The sequence below is a fragment of the Trachemys scripta genome, chromosome 13, assembly GCF_013100865.1.
Source record: "Trachemys scripta elegans isolate TJP31775 chromosome 13, CAS_Tse_1.0, whole genome shotgun sequence".
NCBI lineage: Eukaryota > Metazoa > Chordata > Testudines > Emydidae > Trachemys > Trachemys scripta.
Genome location: NC_048310.1, coordinates 8,515,479 through 8,526,838, shown reverse-complemented (window position 1 = coordinate 8,526,838; position 11,360 = coordinate 8,515,479). Strand labels below are relative to the sequence as shown.

The window sequence follows — 11,360 nt, the reverse complement described above, 5'->3', positions numbered from 1 at the left end:
ACGAGGCCATGCAACAAGGGGGGGGGGGCTAAAATACAGAGCAACAGCCCAAGACCTGAGGTCAAGGTGGCATTTTGCTCCTCTTTCCTACCCTGTTTAATAGGAGCTTGGCTTCACTAGCGCTTTAACTCTGGCTCCATCCTCCCAGGGAACATGCCCCTGTTCAAACTCAACCCCGCTATGAAACCAGGGAGTGGCTGATCTTACTTTTTCCTAAGGGGCAGTGATGCCCCGGTAGTCGTTTCTCTGCTGCACAGCTGGGGACTTAGCTGGAGAAGTGTATCCCCAACCTGTGAAAAGCTGGGCCTGACCTGCTAGAGAATATTCTTGGCATCCAAGTCATGGGCGCACCTTCAAAAAGCTATAAACCGACTCATTAGGCAGGACTTTTGCTGGGTGAAAACCATAGCTAGGGGAAATCCTTGCCCCTTAGCCGGGCATCTGACTCCCACTACCTGGGAGACACTTGAGCCAGAGACTATGGCCAAGCAGTTAGGCCCGGATCCTCAAAAGTATTGGTATAGGCTCCTAGTGAAATCAGTGGGAGTTGAGTCTAAATAGATTTGAGCATCTGGGCCTTTGTGTATTTGGTGTCTGCTCATATTTGGACACAGTTCATCAGGCGTGCACACCTATAGGTCCCATAAAGGGCATAGTTATTATCAAGTCGTCTTCTATCTTCTGAAGCAACTCATACAGGGGAAAGGGCTGTCCTGATGCAGGAGAAGGGCCCAGAGATGTAGCAGCCTCCAGGGGTTTATCTTTTTCTCCCTGGCTGTAGGTGTATGAGATGGAGTGCTGCCTGTCTGTTTAGACTGCGCTCACTGACTTGAGGAATATGTGGCGTCCATGGTATGTGGTGGTTCTGTTTTTCCAGGTTTAAAAAAAAATTAACCGTGCAAAACTTTCCTGTGGAATGGAGTTCAGGCCTCTGGGAGACTCGGCCTGCAGCCTGCAAGGTGCGTTCTCTCTCCCTCCACCCACCCTGAGACCAGACTTTCCAGGGATTTATTGTATACACAAAAGGCAAGCCTGAAATGAAGCTGAAGGCTGAAAATGAATCTTGGGAAAGATAAGGAGACTTCAAGGAAAAGAACCACTTGGTGGCGTTTGAACTTCTAACCTCGGGACCTTTATCTCGGACGCACCTAGTAAAGATATTTGCTTCGGAAGCAAAATCCCTGACCCTGAATTCTACGTTACATGGCCCAGTTCTAGCAGGGCTACTCAGTGAAATGCCATGGATAAATAGCTGTATCTATTTAGGGCAGAGATTTCTTATGAATCTTTGTGGATTTTAGCAGCAATAAAAAACAGACTAGAGAGATTTAAGGTAAGCAGATATTAGAGCTATGTCTGCGTGTGGACCTGTGGATTAAGTGTGTGTGTGTGTGTGTGTGTGTATGCTTATTCCACTTATTCTCCGTATAATTGGATTGATAACATCACAATCGTGTGTGTATATATATGTGTGTGTGCGCACATGATCATCTGTGTTCAAATAAGTCCCATAAAGGGCAGAGTTATTATCAAGACAAGCTTTTGCTATGACAGGAGGAACTCACACAAGAGAAAGGCCTGTCCCAGAGATATAGCAGCCTCCAGGGGGTTGTTGTTTTTCCCTGCCTGGCTCTAGGTGTATGAGACAGAGTGCTGCCGGCCTGTTTGGCCTGTCCTATACACCACTACTTTCTGCATTTGAGGTAGATGTATTATAGCCTCTACTTTCTGCAGTCTCTCTCTCTTTAATGCAGAAAGTTGAAGATAATAATACATATACCTCTAATGCAGAAACACTCTCTCTCACACACACACACTTTTTCTCTCTCTCTCTCATCTATCTATCTATCTATCCACAGATTAATTGACAGGTCTATATCAAAATACATGTATATACTTCTAGTTTCTGCATAAGCAGTATATGAATTATGTCTAATTTATATACTATATTTATACCTACAAAGAGCGAGAGACAGAGAGAAATGAATTACAGCGCCATATAGGTATGTATATTTATACAGAAGTAGAAACGTAGGTGTCTCTATACTGCTAATCTACCTGTATGGCTATTTACCTATGGATAATGCCTGTCTATCTCTATTGCCGCAATACCTTTCCCGTGCTCTCTCGCTATTTAGCGAGAACTACCCGCGTCCTATACATAGGTGCATGCCTATCTCTAGCTAGCGATACCATTTCTGGCTTCCGTCTCGCTGTGGGGGGTTGTAAGTAGACGAGGAAGAGATCACAGCCCTTGGTGTCATCCTCCACTGAGCCCTGGTGTTTAATATGAGCCATTAGTCGCGATTAAGATTGGGAAACTCGTGTTAGATTCAGCTACATTCCTCCTCCCCCCAGCACAGCCGCACATGCAGCCCAGTGAGGGTGGATCCCAGACACTGGGCTGCTTTGTGCCTTCAACCAGATCCTTCAGGTGGCAGGCTCCGGCCCTGGTCCCCCGGGGGGAGGGTTGGCTTTAAAGACAACAGCTCCAGCTCCGAAAGTAACAGACTCAGCCTTCCGCAGTGTCCCTGCCTATGGGAGGGATGGTGCAGTCAGAAAGGTCCCCAACCGCAAGGCCAAGCGGATACGCAGGGAACGTGAAGGCTGGTGTGGGTCAAATTCCTTCCCACTGACCCTGCCCAGCATCGGGCGCCTCACAGCAAAGCCTTCCTTCGGGGGGGCCTTTGGAGAGTGGGTAGCAAGTTATTGTAGCAAAATCTTTCGAGAGCGTAAGATGATTGGCCCGATTCTCTGTATAATTGGATTGATAACATCACAATCCGCTAGATAGATCCGATCTAGCGACCTATGTGCGCTATACATCGGTAGATAAGACCGGTTTCTTGGGGAATTGAGACGCAAAACGTAAACCACTTTTATTTAGCTCCGAATTGTCCTGCAAACACCTACATTCCCTGGCTAAGGAGAGGAGAAAAGCGGCAGCCCCGTTCTTTTCTAACTGCTAGCCGCCTTCTGCTTCAGCCCTCAGATGCCCGTCCGGTCCCACCCAGAGCTTTCCTGAAACTGAAAAATCTGGCCTCTTGCAGACAATTCTTTAGGTTGTTTTCGAAATCACGTAGCCAAGGCATGTGGGGCGCTTGGGGCTTTTAGCAAATCTGATTCAAGAGAGGGAGGGGGGTCTTTTAATTCTGTTAGTGTCTTAAAAAAAACAATCCATAAAATACCTGGTAATTTACAGTTTATAAAAATGCCTGAAAGTCTCACTAGCAGCAGGAGGAAAGAACAATGCAAACGTTAATGAGACGTCACAACGAGCCATGCACCCCAAAGCAGAGAGGAAAAGAAACAGGGAGGGGGGGATGCAAAGCAAACAGACTTTTGATAGCGCGGTTGCAATGCAGAAGATCTATCCTTTAACTGCTGTTTAGTGTTTATTCCTTCGGGCAATAAACCTGCAATTTTCCTGAGTAGTGGCTGTTTTTGCTGTTTGTTTTGCCATTGCAGGGTTTGAGGGTAAGTTTTGTTTTGGGAGGGTGGTTATGGCGGAGAGGAGGGCTGAGTATTTTGTTTTTAAGGCGTTTTCTCTGCCCATTGATCTGATTTTTCGCTTTATTTCTCCACTATTTCTTTTCGCATTTCATTCTATTATTTCTAATGCGGGGGAGGGGAGAGAAAGGGGGTTTATTTGGTCTTTAATCCGAAATAAAAGCCCTTTCAGGTCATGTGAATGTCGCTTTATTGACTTCACCCCGAATTACCAAAAAGAGACAAAGTCCCTGGCTTTACCAGTCTGCCTTCTCTTTAGAGACAGCGGCTTGTGCCATCAATTGCGTTCGTCGGGTTTGTCGATAATTTCTATGTAACCGAGCCCCAAATAAATTACCCCCCACGTCCAAAATGTCAAGTTTGAAAAGAACCAGTTTCGGGAGCTGAGGATCGCAAGAGCGACTGGAGCTGCGGTGGGTCTAGTCCAGAGATCAGCCCAAAGAGGAAAAGAAGTGTCATCAAAGTAAAGGTAGTTAATTTCAAGTCATTCATTAAGGGCTTGATCCCAACCCCATTAAGTCAGTTGGCTGTGAATCTGGTCCTAAGCAAGAAAAACAGAACATTTGATTTAGGACACCGCTGTCCATGAAATATATCTGGCTATTTCGCTCCTCCATTAGCTTCAGCTAATCCCAACATACGTTTTAAAAACACACCATATTAGTTCCTCAGAATAGGAAAAGCAGACTGCGGTGTTGGCAGCTAAAAATCCCACTGTATAATGGGTAGGAAGAAAAGAGAAAGGAAGACTTGAATTATATTTATCTTCATCAGCACGAAATTCCTTCGACCAAAAAAAAAATCTGTCAAAAATCCTATTCTCCTTGCAAAAATCGCCTCCGGGTATTTTTAAAATTATTACTATTATTATTTTAAAGATTTCTTTAAAACAAGGGGATTGAATTTAGACTGGGATAAAGGATTTCTTGGAAGCAGAAGCCAAGAACAATAGCAGCTCCTTTCAAGTTTGCACTGAAATATGACATTGTTAAAAAAAAAAAAAAGAAAGTGAAGATATTCAAGTAAATTATCCTGGACTGCAGGGATACGAGCTATGGCCGTTTGGAGAGGGGGAAGATCTCGTTGTAAATATAGGGTCCTATTATGCCTTCCTTGCCCACCCTACCATCCCATTGGCACCGCAAAGGGAGTTGGGGAACCAAATAATGCACAGTTGGGCCCTCTCTGGCCTGATCCAAAGACTAATGCTGTCAATGGAAAGATTCCCACAGACTTTGGATGGGGGGGGGGGCTATGTCCCCCATAGAGGGTCGCACACTCTTACCATGTATTACACCGCATGCTATTTTATTTGCTGTTCATACAATTGTGAAGACCATGTACAAATAACATACATGTTTTATTTTTGGTTCGGTTTTTTTAAAGGACAAACACACAAAGGGGGCCAAAAACTCATAATTACCATTTAATACAGTGCAGAAGAAAATTAAAATAGGTGTCACCGAACTGTACAAAGGCGGGACAAAAAAAGGGGGGGACGGGAAGAGGAAATAATCCTTCATTATATATATATTTATATAAAACACGGGGCGGATTGTCTTTACACGCAGATCAGACATTTTAAAAAATGTACAATGGCTAGCTAAAAAAAAAATCTATATGGCAAATATTGCCAACAAAGTTACACCACTTTAATACTGATCAACTGAGGCTACTGGTGTCTCGATTATTAGCAACAAAAAAAATGTAGAATAAATAACAGGATGAGCCTGGCTATTTTTTTCTCAAAGTGCCTTATTCTCTCTGCATAGGGTCTGATCCTGCAGTCTGAGGCAGGCAAATAACTCCCCTTGGGAGATTTTACCTAATGCGGGGTTGCAGGCAAAAAAAAAAAAAAAAAAAAAAAAAAAAAGTCCGTCTCTAACGCAGGGGCTAGAATGGAGACTAGGATAAAGCCAATGGGAGGGGGTTTGTCGTTTTGTTGCCCTTATTGAGACGCCAAACCCCTGCACTTCCTCGTGAGCCAATGTTTAGTCCTTAGCGTATAGCGCTGATTCACACATTCCCTAACCCAACAGGGAGAGGGAGACCACAAAATATACTGCAGAATTTGGAGAATAGGCTACAAATGCACAATCACATGAAAAGAGGGTATGGGGAGTTCTTTTCTGCTCTCAGGGAAGTCAATAGACCCATAGACTTGGATGGTGCAGGAAAGCCCCCCACACCCCAGTAAAGAGCTGAAAGGGAATAACACAGGCACATAGAGGAATTATTTTCCCTTTTCTTTTCTTTTTTTAAGACAGTGAGGGATTGGAAGAGCCCTTGGCCAGAAATCCCATCTGTGTTCTGAAGATTCCAAGCAATTCCTTTAACCCTTCAGTTACACATCTCAACCAGACCATTTCCAAAAGATTTCCATTCTCCTTTTAAAGCTCATCGCGCCTAGAGTTCTGGTCCAAGCAAACCCTTCCCGATCGCTTTCATCCCATATTTTCCGGATGGTTTTTTTTTCTTTCTTTTCTTTTTTTTTTTAACACTCATGGTTTTTTTTAAAAAAAATACAATTTTGGATTTTTTTCCCACCCCATCCATAAAAAATAAGAGCTCGTATTAGCAATGAAACAGACACGTGATTCTTGGAAACTTAGTCAGCTCACAGCCCCCGAGCGATGCTACACACGAAGGAAAGAGACAGCACCCCTTGTTCACTTTACCCTTTCCAAAAAGGCACGTGCATCCCTGCTTCTTTAGCTTAGTGTTAATTCATTTCAAAATGTTCCCAAACGCCAGGCTTCTGCGGATGGTTTATATACCTCCAGAGTAAAATCAGTCTAGTTATTTGGATGTCCCTTTAGCACAGAGGGTCTTTTGGGAGGTCCCTTCCACATAGAAAGTTTCCTTTGTGTCGTGATTGGGGGGGGGAGTCCCCAAAAGTTGGCTTATTTGCCTGTTATCACATAACACACGGCTTGATGTCTTGGTATGTCACTTGCTGATGATAGTAAGATCCACTCCCTGCTGAATGCATCGAGGAAGAGGCCATCGCGTTGAAAGAGAAGACGAATTCTTTCCTGTCACACATGCTTGGAGACTGGGAATGATACCGAGGGATTCCTGGAAGAAATCGGGGATCAGAATTAAAATGACGCTTTAGCAAGTGGCTAGAACAGTAATCCTATAGAGAGGCCTAAAGCAAATGAAGACGCTTGGGGGTTCTCTACCATCACCCCGTGCTGGCTGGGGGGCATTTGGGAGGAGGGTTTTCACTGCACGGAAGGGAACACGCCAGTGCTGCTTTATCATCCCAGGGGGGTTTGTTGCGCACAAACAGGTGCTGTCATGGCAGTCCTTACTCAGAGGAAATTCCCATTGACTTTAATGGGAGTTTTGCCCGAATGCGAATTGCAGGATGGGGCGGTATATTTCCTGGCTGGCTAAGGAAGCAGAAGCGTTTCGAAGATGTGTGTTTACATTCTGCGTCCTTGATGTACAGATTGAGGGCCTGATGCTCCTTCCGTGGGAGTCAACGGGGGAGGGAAAGGCCCCTTGATTTCCAATGGGACCTACCGGGCTTTGACTGCTTACCCCTCCCTGCTCCCACTACTCCTGAGCGCTGACAACGAAAAGAAGAAGAGTTAGCAAACGTGGGGGTCAAATGGAAGGAGCCCAGCGAGCCTGGGGTTTTAAAGCAGAACTCCCATCGAAATCAAAGTGAAACCTCCAAAGAGATTTCCCCCAGTGACACCCAAAGCAAAGCAATGCTATATTAAAACAAGCCACGGCAGTGGGAACAAGGATAATAATGACTAGTAAGCGCAAGGGTGCCGAGAGCCTTCCGAATTATTCATGTTTTCCAGCACAAAATCAATCAACTCTGAAACGTTTTCTTATATCTAATCGATCAAACCCAAGTGCTCCCATGTTGGTGCCATTGTTACACGCTTGGTGTTTAAAATCTTGTATTAAAAACCCCGTAGTGTGTCTCTCCGATTCGGAATAAATGATAGTTTGCAGTTAATTTCGAATAATTAATCCGGACTAGTCCCATAGAATTTTGCAGCTAATCTGAAATGATTCATCCGGTCTATTCCGATTATACTTTCGCAGTTGATCTGAAATTATTAATCTGGATTACTCCAGGCTCTGCAGTTTAGTTCCCTTAACAGTATGTTTACATGAGGGGCTGAGCGTTCCACCTGCCATCGGATAGGTGGGAAAAGAGATCTGCCAAGGGTGACACCGCAGTGTTCACTCTTGCTATTCCATGGCCGCTCTTCCGGTTCACCCTTATTTTATGGGACTCCGTTTACACGCTGGACTGTACGTTTCTCCAGCAGGCCCGCATTTCAAAGCCCAGATGGGCCCCCCCCGGAGATGTATTAAAAATACAGTTCCCCCAAATAGCACTCGATTAAAATGGCGAGAGAAATAGAGGGAAAGAGGCAGCGATTTTTTTAAAGGGCGGCTGAAGTTAATTGTCAGGTTTCAACACAAAAGTCAGGCCAAGGAGAAACCCTGGGATTAGTCCTTTTGAAAAACAGCAACTCTGTGTGGCAGTTCTAAAACTTTCCTGCTTTGCGATCACTTCGTTTCTATTCTTACTGCGAGCCCTAACAGAAAATATGATCGAGCGGGCCATTAATCCAGTTCATCGTGTCTACAGCGTCTCGATACAAGGACCCGATCGAACAGAATTGCCACTGAGGTCAGAGTTGATCCAGAGATCTGGATTCATTTTTGGTTCGACGCTTTTAGTGCCCGATCTAATCGATTAATTCAGATCGGGTGAAAATATATCGGAACATTTCCCCCTCTTCGGGTCCCACAGTCACCCCCGCGCCTTTCTCAATAGCACAGGGCCTAGGACGAAAGTGCACACGGGACATGAAAGCACCAACCTCCGCGCAGAAAAACATGCCCGGAAAAACAGCCCGGCGGAACTGGTTTCAACGCCATGCATGACAGGGGTGAAATCCCGAAATCCTGGCCTCTGGACAACCACCCCCCTCCCCCGGCCTGCAATGGAGCCGGGATTTCACCCTAGGTGCCCTGCAATGGGATGGTGCAAACAGCGCAGCGTGGGACGGTCCCCACCGCAGGCAATGGGAATCCCCAGCAAAGCCGCAGGCCGCTGGGCCCGAGATAACCTCTTCCCAGAGCTCGCCGCTTCTGCCGGCCGCTGCCCTCCTAAACCCTCGCCACTGGCGTGTTTCCTTGAAACTCAGGCCCTGGCCACAACAGCTCCTGGCTCCTAGAAACCGCACCCCCCTCCCTAGGTGAAATCGCACCTCGCGGGATATTTCCCTCCCTGCAAAGAATAGCTGGTCTCCCCAGCACAAGGGGAGTAGGCGCGTTGGTTTAATTCACCCTGGCAAGGAAAAAACCATGATCCCTGGCTGGGAAGAGTCTAACCCAAGGAACTCTAGATGACTTTACTTTGGGGTCATCTATCGGGACATCCTCCTGTCCCTAGCCAAATTCCCCCCTAAACTACTGCAGCGTTAGCTCTGTTTGCAAAAGCGACGGCATTTGACGGCTCTAATGTGAGTGCTTAGGTGTGGATATCGCTATTCAGCTCTGCCGATCTGCTTTGCAGAGGTAGGAAGCGATCGTTAATGTACCAAGCCAGCAATTACTCTTGTTTGTTATACAGGCTGCGAAGAGACTGCAGAGAAATAACCCCAAATTGGAGGAATCCAATGTAAACCAGAGTGCACCGAACAAGGTGGGAGGAGTGATATCAGATTTGGGGCCTGAATTCCTAAATGGAATTTGAAATCAGAAAGATAGATAACTAAAATATCACACACACACACACACTTGTATTTATCTGCCTATTTTTCACATTTAGCCATGGCAGATTTAAACTCTTTTCCTAAAGGACGCCAAAATGGTGTCACAAAATTTACACAACAGCCGTGGGAGAAAAGAGGTAGAGGCCGGGGCCCCACGCCTCTATATGCGTGTGTGTATGTGTAAGTGTGCGCGCGTGCATGTCCATACATGTAAGTGTGTGTGTGTGTGATGCCTGAGCATACAAACACTTGCAGGAAGTGTTCGGACGGTCACTTGCATGGATCTATTGCATGGCTCGCGTGAGATCACTTGCATGGATGTTGCGCCTACGTTGCATTTATGCTCTCTGGCCTGCTCCTCGGCAGTGCACCTGGGAAGGCCCCGGGCACCGGCCCCCCACCTCCCCTGTTACCTTGCAGCTCTGCGGCGTTGTGGCTGTTCTGGTGCAGGTAGGACTGGTCCAGGGAGTGCGTGGAGAGGCCGGAGGAGAGCGGGTTGGCCGCGGGGTTGCAGGGGGACAAGGACTGCTGCTTGATGTAGGACGCCCCGCTGTTCAAGGCGGCCGAGGCCGAAGGGGCCCACGGCGAGGCCGAGCTGGAGTAGACCGAATGGGGCTCCATCACCCCGCCGCTGGCCAGCAGCGGGGAGGCCGGCACGGAGCTCTCGTGGTGCGGGTAGTCGCCCCCGGAGGAGCCGGTGCAGCTGCTCATGTAGGAGTGCCCGCCGTTGGCAGGCAGGTGGGGCACGGAGTGTCCCCCCAGGCCCATGCTGTCCACGTTGCTGGGCAAGTGCCCGTTCATCATGCCCAGGCCCCCATCCAGGCCGAGGCTGTTGGGGCCGCAGGAGAGGCCCCCGGCCGTGCCCTGGAAGCTGTAGCTCTCCGGGGAGAGGTGGTTGAAGCCCAGGCTGTTCATCATGCTGTACATGGGCTTGAGGGCTTGGCATTTCCTCCTGAAGCCGCGGGGCCTCCTGCGGAAGGAGCCTTCCTCGAACATGAACTCGCTGGCCGGGTCGATGGTCCAGTAGTGGCCCTTGCCCGGGCGGCCCAGCCCTTTGGGCAGCTTGATGAAGCACTCGTTGAGCGAGAGGTTGTGGCGCACGGAGTTCTTCCAGCCCTGGTAGGAGCCGCGGAAGAAGGGGAAGCGGCTCTGCAGGAACTGGTAGATCTCGCTCAGCGTCAGGCGCTTGGACGGCGAGCTCTGGATGGCCATGACGATCAGGGCGATGTAGGAGTAAGGGGGCTTCTCCGGCCGCCGGATCCCGGCGTTGCTCTTCTTGGCTTTGCCGCCGCCCGCCGGGGTGCTGCTGGCGGCGGAGGAGGCGGACTCCATGGCCGAGCCCGGCTGCTGCTGCTGCTTCTCCAGCGCGGAGGACATGAGGCTGCAGCCGCCGTGCGCCGCGGGAGGAGGGGGCTGAGAGGAAGGAGCCTGCTGCACCTCTGCAGTCATCGACAGCGGCGTCCCCAAACCAGCTCCGGCCCCCCTCTGCTCGGCCCTCCTCCCCCCTGCCCCGGCCGCGCTGCTGGGGGTTGTGAGTGCCCCCCCCTCTAGGTGCAGGGGGGTTTTCCACCAGGAGCCTGCAGCCCCTTGGAATAAACAAACGCAAGTGACCCCTCCACCCTGCCCCTAAATCCGAGCCCCGCGGCAAGGCTGAGCCAGAGGCGAAGGGACCGGGCCGCTGTCCGGGCTCGGGTGCGGAGCAGAGAAGCCCCCTGGACTTGGTTTTTCTTTTTCTTTTCTTTTTTTTTCCCCTACGTTGTTTTGCAAGAGGCCGGTCTCCCCCAACGCCGCCTCCTGGCTCTCAGCTCGGCTGCTGCTGGGAGTTGCTTTTCATCTCACTCGGGCTGGTTCTGCCCCCAGCCGAGCCGATCGCCTTTAACTTTATCTCGTGTCAGCGGCGTCTGTCGGATCTTGACAGTCAGACGTAAGAAGCAACGGGAGTTCCCCGCCCCAACCAACTCCCCCACCTCCCCTTTTCTCCCCCCACCCCCTCGCTCAGGCTCAGCTCTGGTGGGCACTTAAAGGGACCTTTACACTCCGGCCAACTGCTTTGCAACTGATTCCCAGGCGGCTCCTTCTCGTATTGGGCGT

At 48.9% G+C, this 11,360-nt stretch overlaps 1 protein-coding gene across 1 annotated transcript; it reads right to left on the bottom strand.

Annotated features, from left to right (window-relative positions):
- Positions 1 to 4,842: 4,842 nt before the first annotated feature.
- Positions 4,843 to 11,158, bottom strand: FOXF1 (forkhead box F1). Its single transcript, XM_034788889.1, has 2 exons — positions 9,683 to 11,158; positions 4,843 to 6,588 (listed from the first exon to the last, which is right to left on the bottom strand). The coding sequence occupies exons 1-2, from the start codon at positions 10,716 to 10,718 to the stop codon at positions 6,428 to 6,430; spliced, it is 1,197 nt and encodes a 398-aa protein (XP_034644780.1). The 5' UTR covers positions 10,719 to 11,158; the 3' UTR covers positions 4,843 to 6,427.
- Between the last annotated feature and the right edge of the window lie 202 nt (positions 11,159 to 11,360).